The sequence below is a fragment of the Haliotis rufescens genome, unplaced genomic scaffold (genome assembly GCF_023055435.1).
Source record: "Haliotis rufescens isolate VD_foot unplaced genomic scaffold, xgHalRufe1.0.p SCAF_7, whole genome shotgun sequence".
NCBI classification, from domain to species: domain Eukaryota; kingdom Metazoa; phylum Mollusca; class Gastropoda; order Lepetellida; family Haliotidae; genus Haliotis; species Haliotis rufescens.
The window spans coordinates 16,163,905-16,180,945 of record NW_025964361.1 but is presented as its reverse complement, the minus strand read 5'-3'; the positions used below and the strand labels follow the sequence as shown (position 1 = coordinate 16,180,945).

Genomic DNA, 17,041 nt, shown 5'->3' with positions numbered 1-17,041 from the left:
CTCGGTGAATTATTGAACTTTGTAAATGATATAACTGATAATAGTAATTGGCCGTCAATAAAATGTGTCAATCACGCCGGCATTCCGTGGTAATCAGGCTGCATGGGACTATGTTCATAAGGTCTTTCACCTTTGATTAATGTAGTTCTTTATATTAATCATTATATATGTCAGTTAGCTATTGCCCCGGTAGTGGTTCAACTATACAGCCTTCCATTTTAAGACCTTATTTGACCATGTACTTTAAAGCTCCATGACAATCTTTCTTGGTCATTTAGAATTGTGAAAACATGCAATCATTTTTTAGATTGTTCAATTTCCATCCATCTTTTCTTTTCCTGCTAGCGTCGTGTATATTACTGAAGTATTCTCCCAACGCTGTGGGGAGTAATCCACTATATGTTTGTGTTTATTATGTCTTTCAGAAAATGCGTCTATTAATGTTCATTCACAAATGATATCATTTTGGAAATCATTCCGCACTGTGCATCAGGGGATGATTCACCCAAAACTGCCTTCGTTGTTGCACAGTCGATTGATCGTCCTCCGCCAACATGACATCAATCACATTCCTTGCGTGCATATTTACAAAGGCACGTGCTATGCTAATAGGTTTCCTTCCAACCCAAACTATAAAGCCACTGAAAGAGTTGGCTATTGACGCTGATATTGATATCGGATGTACAAGGGCGGAACCAGCATTTTAAAAGGGTTGGATACCATAGATAATCTTCTCTCAGTCAATTTACTACCAACGACATACTACATTTGGTTTTTTTAAAGTGATCCATAAAATGAGTGATTTTACAAATATATGTACAATTTACAAAATGGTCGTACTGGTGAATACAAAAACGGCTCCAATCCCAACGTTTTCAAAGAGTCTGCACATATGTACATTTCTCAGGTGTCCTATTAATTCATTCTTCTTTTTCATCGTGACATGGACGACAGAACTCAGAGTGCACACGTACAACCCTCACAGGGGTACACACTTTCACATGGACCCAAACGTGACAGGAAGGGTGCGTGCACTAGGCCCACGACACAAACATAATTGACACACATCCTCGGGTTGGGGACAGGTTTATTCTGCCTCATTTCAACCTGTCCCTTGTAGACTAGAGGATGTCTCCTACCTCCTTCATCACGGCACTTGATTGCTCCTCTTGAAAAAGAGTTGAAGAGGCAAAGTTAATTCCGGTCATAGCAGCCAGCGTGTCAAAAGGATAAATGCCACATGCCTTGAGAGAGGCCTGGGGATTCACTGGAGTCAATGGTAATGAATACTCCTGACAGGCCAAATGACACATTGAATGTCTGCTTACTGAGCCGGAAACATGGTCGGGCATGAACTTGTATCTAACGTTGTTGTAAATCCTGCAAAACGGACCGAACTATCCGACATCCATAGGTTGCAAAACGTGGGATGTATGTGCTGGCAAGACAAACATAATAATATTATAATAATAATAAAGTTTATCAAAGGTAGAGATATAGGACCTATGTTCATCGTAAAGAAAGAGAACGGGACAGTCAGTAGACACAGTGACACTGTATTTCAGAAAGTGGTGCTCCAGGTAATAACAAAAAACTTCGGAATTTGACAATCCGGAATCAGAGATTTTTCCTGCTGCTCTAGGTGTCAAGTATGGTCATTGTACTTGACTTGGGATTGGTGACGGCTCTCGGTGAGACATGGTTGGATGATACAATGCAGAGTGGGGTGTGATGCTCCACTACTCCTTTTCATCTACGTTTGATGAAATTATTATAAAAAAACACTGAATGGACAATGGCTTGTCTTCTTTGGATCACTTGTCAATATGAATAGCTAAGTCAGTGGCAAGAGTTGCTACCTCCGTACGTGAATAACCGTATCCCAAATCAACCATGGCTTGAACGTGGATGACTAAATGTCTCGGCTCCACAATTGATAGCAGAGGTCCAGGGATTTCAGACAGTCTATTCCGATTTCTCCACTGGTGCAATCAAGCAAGATGGCAAACGGAACAGAGAAAGATAGTGCAGCCTTCCTCACCGACATTCCATCAAGTACAGTTATATTAGCTACATCTAGGGTCTCGGAGGACTATTGGTGGTATTTCCCTTTCTCAGTCGCCTGACCATTCTTCAGAACCTGTAAAATACAATACCTTACATTTTGGGATTTCTTTTTACATCGCGCATTTCTAATTTCACAAAAAGTAAGACATGGCCCGGCTTTCGATATCTAAAAAAACATTGCGATCAGAATCACGTGATAAGTCATGTGATTGTTTAAAGCTATGTGTAAACATGCAGATGGCAGGTTCCATCGGATTATGTCAAAAATTACATTTTTTCAGACTAGACATTTTGACATAAGTATACACACGTGTAAAAGGTCATATCTACCAAATCTTGTATCTGCTTACCTTCTTGAACTTGAATCGCAGCATATTGTCAGTCCGAGTGAAAAACGGAATTCAAAATGGCTGACCGAAAACAGATTACGAACGAAAGTACGTGACTGAAGGATATAGACATTTAGTTGGCAGATAAGTCCGTTGAATCTTCCTGAAGTTTATCCTCTTCAATGCTGCTGCTTAAACAGCAGTGTTCTACATTATGTAATCATTAAGTGAGTGAGTGAGATGTTTAGTCACATAAACAAAGACTATAAAACCTGTCGGCAAATGACAGTCACTAGATTAACAAAGATATAGATTTTAAACTAGCATGTAACTATAAAAATGTGATTACTCATGACAATACATTATAAAGATGGGCTATAGAACACCGGCAACCAAAGTTAGGCCATCATCCCTGGGACCATGGGGACTTACTGTACATCTGCTTCCTGCATGGTAGCCAAGCAGGATTTACACAATCCCTCTGGCTACTGACGATTGTTTGTAGGTTAAGATTGTTTGAAAACCAACACGTATTCTACGATTAAAACTATAGAGAGTATGATCATGAAATAGCTACTATGCCCCTGATATATGTGCAGTCCCAATGTAGTTCTATATTTTATGCGTATTCTATTTAGATGATGTTGAAACATGATGATGATCTAATTATTCGCTTATGTTCGTTCACCAACAAAGCAAGTAAGTGCAATAGAATAGTTAATGGAGATGGCACCTTGCAGTTATGTCCACAACATATTTCTCATACAGCAAGGCAAGGATTCGATTTCATTTGGCTTTCAACAAATCATTAGGCGTCATAAGCTATGATGATCAGATATAACTTGTGGTCACTAATCGAATGTCATTTATTGAATTACCCTAATTGCAATAATTTGATTGAAACCTAGATCCCGAAGCGAACGGATGTTCGTATTTCTGCTTTTGTGGGAGTTTGACTAAAATTGATGTAGATCCGTTTTCTGTTGTTCATATTTTGATGTATACATATATCTACATGCCTATAATATTGAAAATATAAATACCGTTTGACAGCTTTGAGGTCGTAAAATGAAACTCCATTGACTTTTGTTTATTGTGAACTGAGTTTGGGACGCTGACTGAATAAACACCAACTATCAAACTACATATGTGTGTACAATTTCTACACTTGATGTTCAGTTTATATTCTCAAAGCAGAAATTAGCGATATGTTTCAATCCACTAAACTGTATAATTATTATTATATAACCCCCATGCCCTCCTTGTCATCCATGCCCCATGGTACAACCAACATACATACAATGTACGTGCCTGTTTCATCGTTCACCTGATGCCAAGTTTGTGACTTTAATGTAGTAAGTGGTGGAACCACTCAGTTCCTCTGATTACCTGAACAACAAGATGACAAACAATGACTAACTGACTAATGCGACCCCGACAAGATGCCTACATTTCGTCATTAATTACAAGACAAAGTTTATCTCATTTCTGTTGATCAGTGTTCCCAAGTTACTTCGCCAATTATTTCTTCTCGCTCGCCCCAGCATGGTGTGAAAACAAACGTGGACAAGGGTCGCCATGTTAAGTCGTGTTCAGAAAGCTGCGTACGCACCGCTCAACACGAAAAAAAACCAAAAACACTTTCTTAGAGGCTTGGGCCAAGTGATCCCTTCAACTATGATACTGACAAGGAGACAGTACAGGTGACGGTGCTTTCCTTCCAATCGGTTACGAACCTCGTGGGCAAGATATCATTCTTGTAGAGCACTGTACGCCTGTATGGAGTTGCGATGCTTGATGAGATTATCGTTACTTCATGAACTTGTTAATCTATCTCTGATGTTCAGTAATCATATGGTAATCCACGAGCAGGTGTACACGGCAATTCCCACAACAAGGAATGAGCTGGGCTTTTAGCCAAGACCTTCTAATTCAAAGATCAGTGTATTAAAAGCACGTTTGTATTCGCGCCTTTGCCATGATGCGGACACTACATATGTATAGCAGGCAAGGGTCTTATAGATTGTACTCAACGTCTCAAAATGCGGAATTGCATTTCTGATTGTGTATAGCTGAACGTGACACGCCAAAGTGATTCACAGGATGGAGAAAAGTTCATTGTCGTTACGTGCCCCACTTATGCTTCATCTAAATACTAGTATATAAAGACAAACAGGCAGGCGTGCTCTACTTTAAGGTCAGAAGGGATAACACAATTGCATCGCCTTGCAGCCCTTGCTGCTTATTCGTGCTGAACCGAGTTCTCCTGTACTACATAGCAGTACAGTTAATATCAAACACGATCGATTCATATCTGCAGCTAAGAAATTGTTTGACGATAGTAGATTGGATTGTATATTATTTCATTTATTAATGTGAGCTTGTAAATACAATAAGAGCTTTCATCACCCTTTTCCTTAACCATGCATCGAGTTTAAACAAAGCTCTTTCATTGCTCTTGAAAGTTAACTTACAGGCAGTGTCCATTTATCTTTCAGATACAGCTATTGTGTATGTAGTTCTGGTTTTACGAATAAGACAATACTTGTATTTACTTCAGGGAGGAAGCTATTCGGAAGATCCTGGCTACCTATGATGCTAACGTACCACCCAACTTTGAGGAAGGTGAGTGTAGGGTCAGCATGTCAGTGTGTGGCAGGTCGTTAACGTCGGTCAGCTGCAACGGCCATTCATTGGAGTTGTTTTTCGTGATCTTTTCATCAGTAAACTCCGTGTTATTATCATGCATACGTACACAGAGAATGACCATATGTCGTGAGTGAGGGGTCTGAGTTGAATACTAAAGTATCTAGTTACTCTTAGAACTCGGACAGTGTAAGTGATGATACATTTGTGAAGTAGGAGGCGCCTCGAGATGTGAGCGTATGGGGATGTCAAGGAGGGCTGGGGAGCAGTATGTTTCTAGTTTCTTATTCTGACATCTGCACAGATTGAAATGTGCGTTATCAGCCATACAAAATTAGATAATAAATAGTATTACATTATTACGTTATAATTGACATCTAACCTATGCATAATTAATCATCAGTATAATATAGCGACAATACCATTCCTTTGTTTGTGTATCTTGTTATGAGTTAAGATTAAGGAAATATTAAAACATTTTAAAAAATGTGTGCATAAAGCATTGTAGTTTATATTTTCCCTGTCATCAGCGAACTAACTGTGATTGTCTGACAGTCGTCTACGCCGCTACATGTCTTTGGTTCTTGCAGATATTGCCACCCGGGTCACCGTGCAGATATACGTCGTCAGTTTTGATTCCATCAGTGAATCGACCATGGTAAGTGGCAACTGCAGAATGAGAGTAGGTAGCTACATCTTGTTCCCAAATATTTCAGGTCAAGTCATAAGAATATTAACTAGACACAGGTTCCTAGGTGGTGTTATTAAACCTTGAGAATATTGATGACATTAATATTCCGTTACTTTGATCGAAATAGGCAGAAAATCCATTTCTATATAAGTTAATCACTGAAGTAGTAGTCATCTAAAGTACTGTATTGTCAGCAAAGCCCTATACACCGTCCGTGTCTAGTTCAATACATAGCACCAGGTTGCCATCGTAATCGAGTGATGATCATCGACTTCCTGTCAAAGGACATGGCATTATTTGGCAAACACGCTACAATACACCAACAACATTAAACACGCCCTCGATTGCGCTTCAGAACATAGTGCAGCATATTGTGAGAAACAGGTCTCATAAACGTGAATTTTATCACTTTGCCTGATACCGCACACTCAAAATCTATAATAGTTATAGTGACACATTGTGCATAGTATCTGGCCACTGTTTGATGTTGGTGTTGTGTAGTGTACCTCAACGCAATTCACTTACATGCACGCAGAATAGGTCTATGTCATGAGTTCACTTAATCACTAAATAACGAACTATATCCAATTATAACGTGATATAGGCGTATACTGGTATAGAACTATCCAGGCTTAACATGTAAATGCATGCTCTAGTATAGAACTATCCAGTCATAACGTGGCATATGCATGTTCTATTATAGAACTATCCAGTAATAACATGAAATGTGCATGCTCTAGTACAGAACTATCCGGTCAAAACATGATATATGCATGTTCTAGTCGAACTATCCAGTACCATCTATAGAGCCCTTCAGCCAGAAAGACTGAAAAAACGTAAACTTTTTCTGTTTTATTAAATGTATTATTATTTAGCAATATCTTATCTTTTAAATCTGATCAAAGAACAGGTACACATTTCTGAAATTTTGATGATTATCAACTTCCGTTTACAAGATTAAAATCTTCTCATATATCAATGTTTCCATTACATTGAGCATGTCAAATACTTCTCTACGTGAAAGAAACTCAAACTTCAGGGCAACGTTTAAGAAAGATATAATAACATTCCAAGCTTTTGCGTTGCATGTGGAAACGCAATGAGTTGTTAACAATTTTAAATGATATAGTTGTAAACAAATCTCCAATAGATATCAAATTGATTTTGTATGGTAATGAAGATCTCTCAGTGCCTGAACATAAATGGATATTTAATGTTGTCAAAATGTATATTTATCCAACTAAAAGCTTTACTACTCTGTCATATTTTACCTACTTCTAATCTTAATTAGTATATTCCGCTTCTCTATCCATGCATTCTGACTGTTGTAATATTGTAACTGGGTGTCCAAAATATGATAGAGAGGGCGTTCTAAGATGGACAACCTGTACCCAATCAGTTTCACAAGTGAAGATTTTATTTGTTTATTATTAATCCATTTGGTAGACGGTTTATCACTTTGCCTGCTACCGCACAATTGAAATCAACAACAGTAATAGATGTTGCTTGCTGTATCTGAACACAACCGGTCACACAGTCAAAGTAACGGTCACACAGTCACAATGTTGCAATGTCACACAGTCTCATAGTGGCACAGTTGCACAGTCACACAGTTACACACTCGAACAGTCGCACAGACGCACAACCTCACAGTCACACAGTCACGCAGTTCCACAGTCACATCTCCGCAGTGTCAGACAGTCGCACAGTCACAATGTCACAGAGTCATACAGGTGCAAAGTCGCACAGTCACGGTCACGCACAATCGCACAGGCACACAGTCGTACTGACGAACATTCACACGGTTACACAGTCGCACAGCTGCAGAGTCACACGGTCGCACGGTCAGTCGCACAATCGTTCAATCGCACATTCGCACACTCGTACAGCCGAAAACTCACACAGTCACACAGTTGCACAGTCGCACAGTCAGACAATCGCACAGTCGCATTCACACAGTCACCATGGCACACAGTCGCACAGTAGCACAGTCGCACAGTAGCACAACCACAGTCACACAGTTGCACAGTCGCTTGCTCGCAATCACAATGTCGCACTTTCGCACAGTTGCACAATCACACAGTCACACATGCGCATAGGCGCACAGTCGAAATGTCGCACAGTCACAGAGTCACACAGTTCCACAGTCACATCGCCGCAGTGTCAGACAGTCGCACAGTCAGACAGTCGCACAGTCACAATGTCGCACAGTCACACAGTCGCACAGTCACAATGTCGCACAGTCGCACAGTCACAATGTCGCACAGTCACACAGTCGCACAGTCACAATGGCGCACAGTCACACAGTCGCACAGTCACAATGGCGCACAGTCGCACAGTCACATTGGCGCACAGTCACACAGTCACACAGTCGCACAGTTACAATGGCGCACACTCGCACAGTCCAAATGGCGCACTGTCACACAGTCGCACAGTCACAATGGCGCACAGTCACGCAGTCGCACAATCACAATGGCGCACAGTCACACAGTCACACAGTCGCAGAGTCGCACAGTCACAATGGCGCACAGTCACACGGTCGCACAGTTACAATGGCGCACACTCGCAAAGTCCAAATGGCGCACTGTCACACAGTCCAAATGGCGCACTGTCACACAGTCGCACAGTCAAAATGGCGCACTGTCACACAGTCGCACAGTCACAATGGCGCACAGTCACAATGGCGCACAGTCACAATGGCGCACAGTCACACAGTCGCACAGTCACAATGGCGCACAGTCACACAGTCGCACAGTCACAATGGCGCACAGTCACACAGTCGCACAGTTACAATGGCGCACTGTCACACAGTCCAAATGGCGCACTGTCACACAGTCACACAGTAGTACTCCCCAATTTTATGTCGTCTCATTCCCCACTAATCAGATTTTTTTAATGTTCTACAACTAGTTTTAAGTCAATCTGTGATATATTGCTATTTATTATACTGTTCTTTGTCGACAGTTTTTATAAATATTTTATAACAACTTGTTCAATCACATTATGGCTGAAATATTTCAGACGTGACTTAAACTTAAACTCACTCACTCACACTGTCGCCAATCCGCAGAGTCACACAGCCACTCACAATCGTACAGTCACACAATCACACTTACTCGCAACACATTACGACTGTTGAGATACATGTATTCCAACCTACGTGCGTGTATGGATCTATATTTCTGCCTCCTGCAGACAACACCATGTGTCCGTTCTATCGAATCTGAGTCCGTGTGATCGACAGGTGAAATATTATGTATTATGTATCAAATATGTGAAAACACGTTTGCATATCCGAACAGGTCCCAGGTGCCAGGATGTATGTAGCCTATGGAACCTTAATGCTGCCGCAGTGGTAGTTACTAACTGATCGCATTGTGACTTTCAATTACATTTCACACGCTAAAACTATTAACAGTGGTTAAAAGCATGAAAAAAACAGATACAAGTCAGTTCAGTTCATTTTTTTCAAAATTGTATGTGTCAAAACAACACAAGTCCCTTTCAAGGTTATCGCTTTATGTGTATATGTAAGTGAAATATACATGGGGAGTGGGTGGGTATACACTGTTAACATCTCACACTGAGCACAGCCTCAGTTGAGTAGAATCTGTTGGGAAATGTCTCAACGAAATTTCTCTTCGAAATTGAAATAACAGATATGAATATTATATATGTTTGTGTCGGGGCCTTTATTTGCCGTCGGAAAGCATCCTATGTGACCTGCGTCGATACGTCGTGCACATCTGCCGTTAGTTTACCTGTGGCCTTGTGGTGACTTATGCAATGGAAACCGTTTTGAATAAAGAGTTTTTGAAATTAATCTCATTCAGCTGTTCCATATTTATGTATAAAAGACATTAATTCGTTATGATTTCCATATTTTGATTGCCATTATCAGTCAAATACAGATCATAAAACACGACAGAGAAAATTCGTTTCCTATTATTCTCATTGTTATGCAACTTAATGTAATTATTATACCGCTGTAGGAAATTACTCTTTCAGGATTACTCACTGACGATCTTCCTCCGTCAAACATGGCTCGACACACGCCTCAGATACGACTCCCTGCCCAATATAGAGGCGCTGGAGTTGGACACACGCATCATGTCCCAACTCTGGGTTCCCGATCTCTTCTTCACCAATGAGAAGAGAGCCGACTTTCATGCAGTCACGGTGCCAAACAAACTGATGCATGTATATCCTAACGGGACAGTACTGTATAGTGCCAGGTGGGTACCAGCACCTGCACAACGCCATGTTCGTTATGGTCAGTTGCATGTAAATGGACAAGACTCGCCAACATCAGCTGATGTATGACTGCCACGTTCAATGGATATGCACGAACACCAATGTAGTTTTATCCTGATGCATTAAGATTTCATGACTGCCTATGATGAATTGGTATACATTATGAGAACTGTACATAGTAGGTGAACAATGTGCATATGAAATCAAGGCATTCATTTCTCACTAACAGGGAGGCGTTTAATGTACATTGGCATGCCACTTGGAGCTGCCAGCAACATTCAGCACAGAGAGGTCAATATTGGAGCTCGACTCACATCTGGTCATGTATTTGTTTTATCACTCAAGTGGCAAATTGCTTTGACCTTTTCATCGTTAGTAAATCTATCAGAAATCTGGGGTCAAATGGAGCGCATTCAGCTGTCGGCGTATGTGATATATGCCAAGGGGCTAATGTTTGGTGTTAAAGGATTAGACGTGACATGGCTATTGCCATCATCCTGGGCAGCTCTTACCATGACTATCTACATTGGTTGTATTGGTTTAACTGTTATGTTTGGTGTGTCTTCACGTCCGTTCATTTTGTTTATAAATTTATAAACAGCAGGGCAAAAGAAAGTATACACCCATGTCTGATGGTGGCTAATAATAAAACAAACAAGAAATGGTTAATCGATGGTGATGTATACAATACGAGTGTTTTGGAGCTTACGTTTGCAAAGTTTATCATGTTTTGCTTAAATCCAATTTTCAAGTGCATACTTTCTTTTGTACCGCAGTTTATCACAGTAACTCACTGACACGCCTCCTTCCCTTCGTCCTCCATACCTTGAGCAGCCTCCACAACAACCACGATCACCACCAACAACCACCCCCATCCACCCCCATCCACCCACTACCCCCACACCCGCGTTGTAAGATATACAGAAGTAAACATGTTTTATGTCACCACACTCATACTGTGCTACACAATGTACGCTACACACTGCCGTACATGTATGCTCCTAGATGCCGAGTGCAATGTTATACCACGTTGTCCTGGTCCAGTCGTTCTTTTCATCTCGTTGTTCTGTCGGGAAATATGCAGATCCCATCAGGCACTGTCAGGCGATATTAATGACTGTTGATTTCCCTGCTGCTGCTTCTGTTTGGGGGGGAATTATGTAAATACACTCACTGCATTGATTTTTTCCTTCCTAACGGTTGGCTGTAATGAAGCATATGAGTGTATAAAGAGTGAGTGAGTTGGGTTTAACGCCGCTTATAACAGTATTCCAGTCATATCACGGCGTGTCAGCTTAATGTGGGAGGAAAGCCCGAAGTGATGCAGGTCTCAGGCGTTTAACACTTCGGTGAAACCCTGCGAGCACGGGTATGGTGCTTGCACACCTAGAAACATAATCGGGGCGAACCGGGATTCGAACCCACAATCATAGGTTTCTGGCGTGCCCTAGGGACACAAATCTGCACAGCGAATCGCGGCGCCTTAGACGACTGGGTCACCCGTGCCCCCAGTGCATAAAGAAATTCATACATATAATGATTAACATTAATGAATAACAGCATACAATAGAACGCTTAATTCCTGCTATTTACGGATCATATCCAAATAGTAGCTAGGGCATGTTTCTTAGTCCAGGTTCACTGTTTGCGACTACATTTACTTCCAGAATATCGATGACACTCAGTTGCGACATGCAGTTACAGAAATACCCGTTTGATGACCAAGTGTGTTCAATACTCCTAGAAAGTTGTGAGTAATTAAATGTCACTTATCATGATGGGGTATTCTTCTTTAGGATCGCTGTTAACTGGTTTGTGGTTGATCTAACCTTTGCATACAATATATCTATCAAAAGTCACATTGAAACAATATACCCATCACATGAGTTGAAATCAGAATTCTGTCTCCTCCATGATGCCACCATAACTCATCTTGTCTGTCATGTGGCCGAGTGTTTGTGTTTCACGTTAAGGGCGTGAACTTGAATACAGAATAAGAACAAGGTATGGTACAAATTCAAATATGTTTCAGATGGCTACTCGACGAAGAACGTCGTCTTTGCGTGGCACGAAAGCCCAATAGTCAAAAGGAGTGACCTGTCCCTACCTCAATTTGACCTCGTTGGCTGGACCACCGACGACTGCACTAAAACATACGTCAGTGGTAGGTGCGAGTTTTATCTCATACAGGTAGACATTGATGAAACATATAAACTGACTTACCTTGTTCATTGACGCTCGTTTTGTCGGTAGCTTTACAAGGTGATTTTACTGAAGCCACCAATGAACACAAATAAATATTGTTACTAAAGCAGCAACTTGCTTAATTAAAGCTTTGTCTATGCATATCCTCAATAGTTCATGATCAGATATGTCTTCCAAGTCAGGGTCGCTTGTAATGACGTACGCGTGTTTGGTGTTTCTTTCGATATTTGGGGTTTTCCATACATGTTACAAAACAAATATTTGCCAAAATCAAGAACCCCTCAGGTGATAGATGTTTACACATGAACGTGTGTGTGATAAAGGGTAGTATTCGTTAAAAATGATATATGTGTCCCTCACAGGACGCTTTCTTCAAACATAGCTCCATTGATATTTCAAGTTCCACAATAGTTCTATTATTGATATACACTTATGTGCTAGCCAGAGAGCTGGCCAGACATGTCATGGGAACGTCACGAACTGGGTCTGGGTATTCAAGATGAATATAAATGGCAGCCTGTCCTCCAGTTCATGCTCGTTTGATGCAGGGTATGCAACGTCGGAGTAGTGCCTGCTTGGGCAGAGGATAGCAGTTTCTATAATGATCACATGTGGTTTTGACACCCCTACCAAATGAGTACATTTCCACTTCCTGGCATTGCAACAAGTGGTCACGCGACTGATGATCTTCATGTCCTTTGTGTCACTGTTTTCCCAATAGCAGCAAATTTAGAATATATAGAGACATGAGTCTTTGTAGGAATAACACCACATAAATCGCTTGTGACGTCAATGAGCACTGCATAACGTCAGTTTAGAACTACCAGGCATAAGTACAAGGTAATATTGAATACATAATCAAACATGTAGCCAGTGTAAGTTACTTTCAGAAGTCAACGGTCTATGTTTGGATGCTGCTTAAATCATGATTGCTCAGCCTTGGCCAAGTGGCTCTACTTAAGAACTTGATTCAGTATCTTTTTTGTTCGCATTTATAAAGACATTAACGTAAAACAACGGTGTGCACATTCAAATATGTCAACAATGATAACGGAATAACTTCATAGACTTCTCAAGAGAAAAAAACATGTATAAGATTTTTTCATATGCTTTAAGGAATATTATGGGTTTTAGCTTTTAGTATGATCGTTTTCTTGTTTATCTGTTTATCTTAAACTTTGTGTATTAGAAATTGTTTGTGATTGCACAAAAAGTCTCTCATAACCTGTAATGGGCGGTTCATACACATGTACTGAAATTTTGATATGTATTATATATTGTAAATATCAGGTGAGACTGTAATAAAATATCTGTCTGTCATTAACAACAATGCGAAATCAGTCACCCAAAACGCAAGCCCCGTTCACCCTATTATCAGCCAATAAGGATGCAATAATCAGCTTGTGGGCATGGCGTAATTATTTTTCGGCAAAAACAATTGCTTGAATAACCAATGAAATGCCAAGAAATCACTTGCAATTAACATATTTGCAGGAAACTACACGTGTATCCGAGGGGATTTCCAGCTATCCCGCAACTATGGCTACTACATTGCACAGGTGTATGTCCCAAGTGTTCTCATAGTAATCTTATCCTGGATGTCTTTCTGGCTGGACATTGATGCAACGCCTGCTCGCATCTCATTGGGCCTCCTCACAGTCCTCACCATGACAACACAGAGTTCCGGTGCACGTGCAAGCCTCCCACGTGTGTCCTATGTCAAGGCCATTGATGTATGGATGGCCATGTGTTTGGTGTTCGTTTTTGCAGCCCTGCTTGAGTTTGCTTATGTCAACGTCATGGCAAGAGTCGAGCGACGTCGCCAGACAATAAGCGGAAACTACCGACCTCCAGAGTCGGGGGAGGAATTGGGCGTCGAGGTAAGCAGATGTGTTCATGCAGTGTCTTCATCATGTTATATTAATGGTAATGGTCATGTCATGGTTATTTTGTGATGAGGTACATAGTTTTGTCTACGTAGTGTAGGCGGTAGTGGTGAGAGTCATTCATTGCGATGTACTTAAATATCAAGTGCAGTGGCCCAAATAATAACTTGTTTTCTCCAAATATACTCACTCCCGTACATGCATCGCATAAGTCCAGTTGAAGGCAGGACAAGTTGGTGGGACAGTGTACGGAGTCTGGGGAGGGGGAGGCCATAAAGTGGTCGTGAAGATAAAATGTGTCAGTATCTGTATACTTTTGACATATGCGAGTCATATATACAAAGGTTTGTTATATATAGGTCACTCCAATGGAGCGAGATGATCTGCAACGCCACCATTCGCAATGATTGCAGTATAATAACTCTCGGAATAAAACATGCCATGTGCGGTTTCCAGTCGTAGTTTTGGGTCCACTCCCCAATATAACAGCATCCTATTATAATGTTTATACGCCAGCAAGTTGATATATCTGTTGGCTTTTGATACGTTCAATTTGTAAACGTGGCCTGTGCATCTAATCATTCGTTCTGAATTGCGGGCAAAGATGTAATCTCCCACTGTTTTGGCGTTTCAGCTTGAAAAAGAAAATGGTACGCGAGCCCAGGTCCGAGGGCGTCGTGGGCTGTCAAAGGTTTCAGTAATGAGACAAAAGGCACGATTAATGGACAAGATATCCCGCTACGCCTTCCCCGGGGTGTTCCTGGGCTTCAACATTGTCTACTGGATGGTATACATGCTATGGGAGAACTCAAATAGCCAGTAGTGTCATGGTCTCCAGCAGATGACAAAGTTACCTCCCTTTAATGGATTCTGATATACGGAAGTGCTACGAATACCTCGCAATGAAAGCTCAATGTCAGCCTGCTATTTACCTAGTAGATAGTTCTGCAATATGGATTGCCTTCCGTATAAAGCAACGTGTATCAGAATCGCCATGTGGATGTGTGTAGATGTGAGGTGTGCTTCCTGAATCGACATATGGGTGCTAGAGTTCTCTCCCATTATGTGATTTCACAGATGTTGTGAACAGTCCAGAACGCTCTCAGTGGTGCGTTACATTGGAACAGAATTCTACTTGCATGTATGTGATGCGTATTCTATGGATGGGTTTCGATTTACATCAAACGTGATTGAAGTTTACCATTTTTTAAGTTTATCTTTCTTGGATTGAATTATTTCTTACAGAGACTACCATACACGACAAGCTGTGTTTAAGATGTTTTACAGACATTCATATCACACAGTGGCACCTTCAGTTTGTGGTGGAACACGTCCCTGTTTGACTAGCCCCAGAGGGGAGATGATAGAATATCCTGCTTTGGAATACTTCAGATAATACTACAGATATAATAGGAACTGAGTTATTGTACACATGAAATTCAGTAGGAAGTCGTATTAATGCAAGTCCCACCTTCACTGAACACACACTTGTTCTACTTATCTAGCGACTGGTTTTCTCAAAGACCATTGTTCACTGTTTCCGATGTTTTTTGTCGGTGACTGTAAAGCATGCAGGGCGTGTATTTTTAGATTTCAAACAATTCGTTCTTCAACCCTCCTTACAAACATGGATGTTTCTTTCATGTTGACTTCGGTATACTGTAAACCGAAAATATGACAGATTATTGATTGCATATTTCATTATTTTTGTAATAAATATTGACGGAATGTTATATTTTTTGCAAAACGAAAAAGCCTCGCATTTTACAATAACCGATTCGTCACAATGGCAAGGACACAGGTGAGGGCTGTGCTCTCAAAGGTGTTTGTCATTTGGGTACTTTGAAGAACAATTAAACTGCTGTATTGTTCTCCAAGCAATACATTTTAGAAATAAGTGCTGTTCGAGCTGCATAAACAGGCGCCTGAGGGTTGGTGGCCTCTCTGTGGTAACAATGAACAGTTGATAGAACATTATGGCCCGGCACGGTTGTGTTCTCCAAGCTGTACCTTTATCTCCGATGTACTGTCACTCGTCCTCTGTCTATGGCCAACCCGTGGGGGGCCCGGATTTGGAGAGATCCACAATAACCTATGCTGGTCAGACGAGGCGACTTAATGGATCAGGTTGATAGGGTGTCAACGTACCCCGAGGGAATGGATCGTTGGTCATAATATTAATGACTGGATTGTCTGGTTCGGAATCAATTATTTACAGGCCGCCATCATATAACTGGCATTTTGCGAAGTGCGACGTTAAGCAACACGCAGTGAGTGAGTGGGGTAGTAGTAGTACCAGTAGTTACAGTAGTAGTAGTAGCAGCAGTAGCAGCAGCAGCAGCAGTAGTAGTAGTGACCACCCTTCAATTTAGTGGCCTCTTACGACAAGTATAAGTTGCGGGAGGCCAATATTCTTTCTCAGAATCCTGCAGTTCTAAAACTTTAATAGTAATAGTAGTGGTAAAATATGCAGTAGTTGCAAGAGTTACAGTAATAATAGTGGTAATTTATGTAGTACTAGCAACAGTTATAGTAAAAGAAGTGGGAATATATGCAGTAGTAGCAACAGTTATAGTAAACGTAGTGGTAATATATGTAGTAGTAGCAAGAGTTATAGTAAACGTAGTGGTAATTTATGTAGTAGTAGCAACAGTTATAGTAAACGTAGTGGTAATATATGCAGTAGTAGCAACAGTTATAGTAAACGTAGTGGTAATTTATGTATTAGTAGCAAGAGTTATAGTAAACGTAGTGGTAATATATGCAGTAGTAGCAACAGTTATAGTAAACGTAGTGGTAATTTATGTAGTAGTAGCAACAGTTATAGTAAACGTAGTGGTAATATATGTAGTAGTAGCAAGAGTTATAGTAAACGTAGTGGTAATATATGCAGTAGTAGCAACAGTTATAGTAAACGTAGTGGTAATTTATGTATTAGTAGCAACAGTTATAGTAAACGTAGT

The 17,041-nt window shown here is 40.8% G+C and overlaps 1 protein-coding gene across 7 annotated transcripts in view; it reads left to right on the top strand.

Annotated features, from left to right (window-relative positions):
- The window catches only part of LOC124123793 (glycine receptor subunit alpha-2-like), a 70,978-nt gene extending 55,167 nt beyond the window's left edge, over positions 1–15,811 (top strand). For all 7 annotated transcript variants that reach the window (XM_046486966.2, XM_046486967.2, XM_046486969.2 and 4 more), the window contains 7 exons: positions 4,957–5,021; positions 5,633–5,700; positions 9,742–9,968; positions 11,655–11,737; positions 12,020–12,151; positions 13,687–14,072; positions 14,713–15,811. In XM_046486966.2, coding sequence (XP_046342922.1) covers positions 4,957–5,021; positions 5,633–5,700; positions 9,742–9,968; positions 11,655–11,737; positions 12,020–12,151; positions 13,687–14,072; positions 14,713–14,901 — 1,150 coding nt within the window. In that variant the 3' untranslated portion in view covers positions 14,902–15,811. The remainder of the gene's footprint in view (positions 1–4,956; positions 5,022–5,632; positions 5,701–9,741; positions 9,969–11,654; positions 11,738–12,019; positions 12,152–13,686; positions 14,073–14,712) is intronic.
- Positions 15,812–17,041: the final 1,230 nt, after the last annotated feature.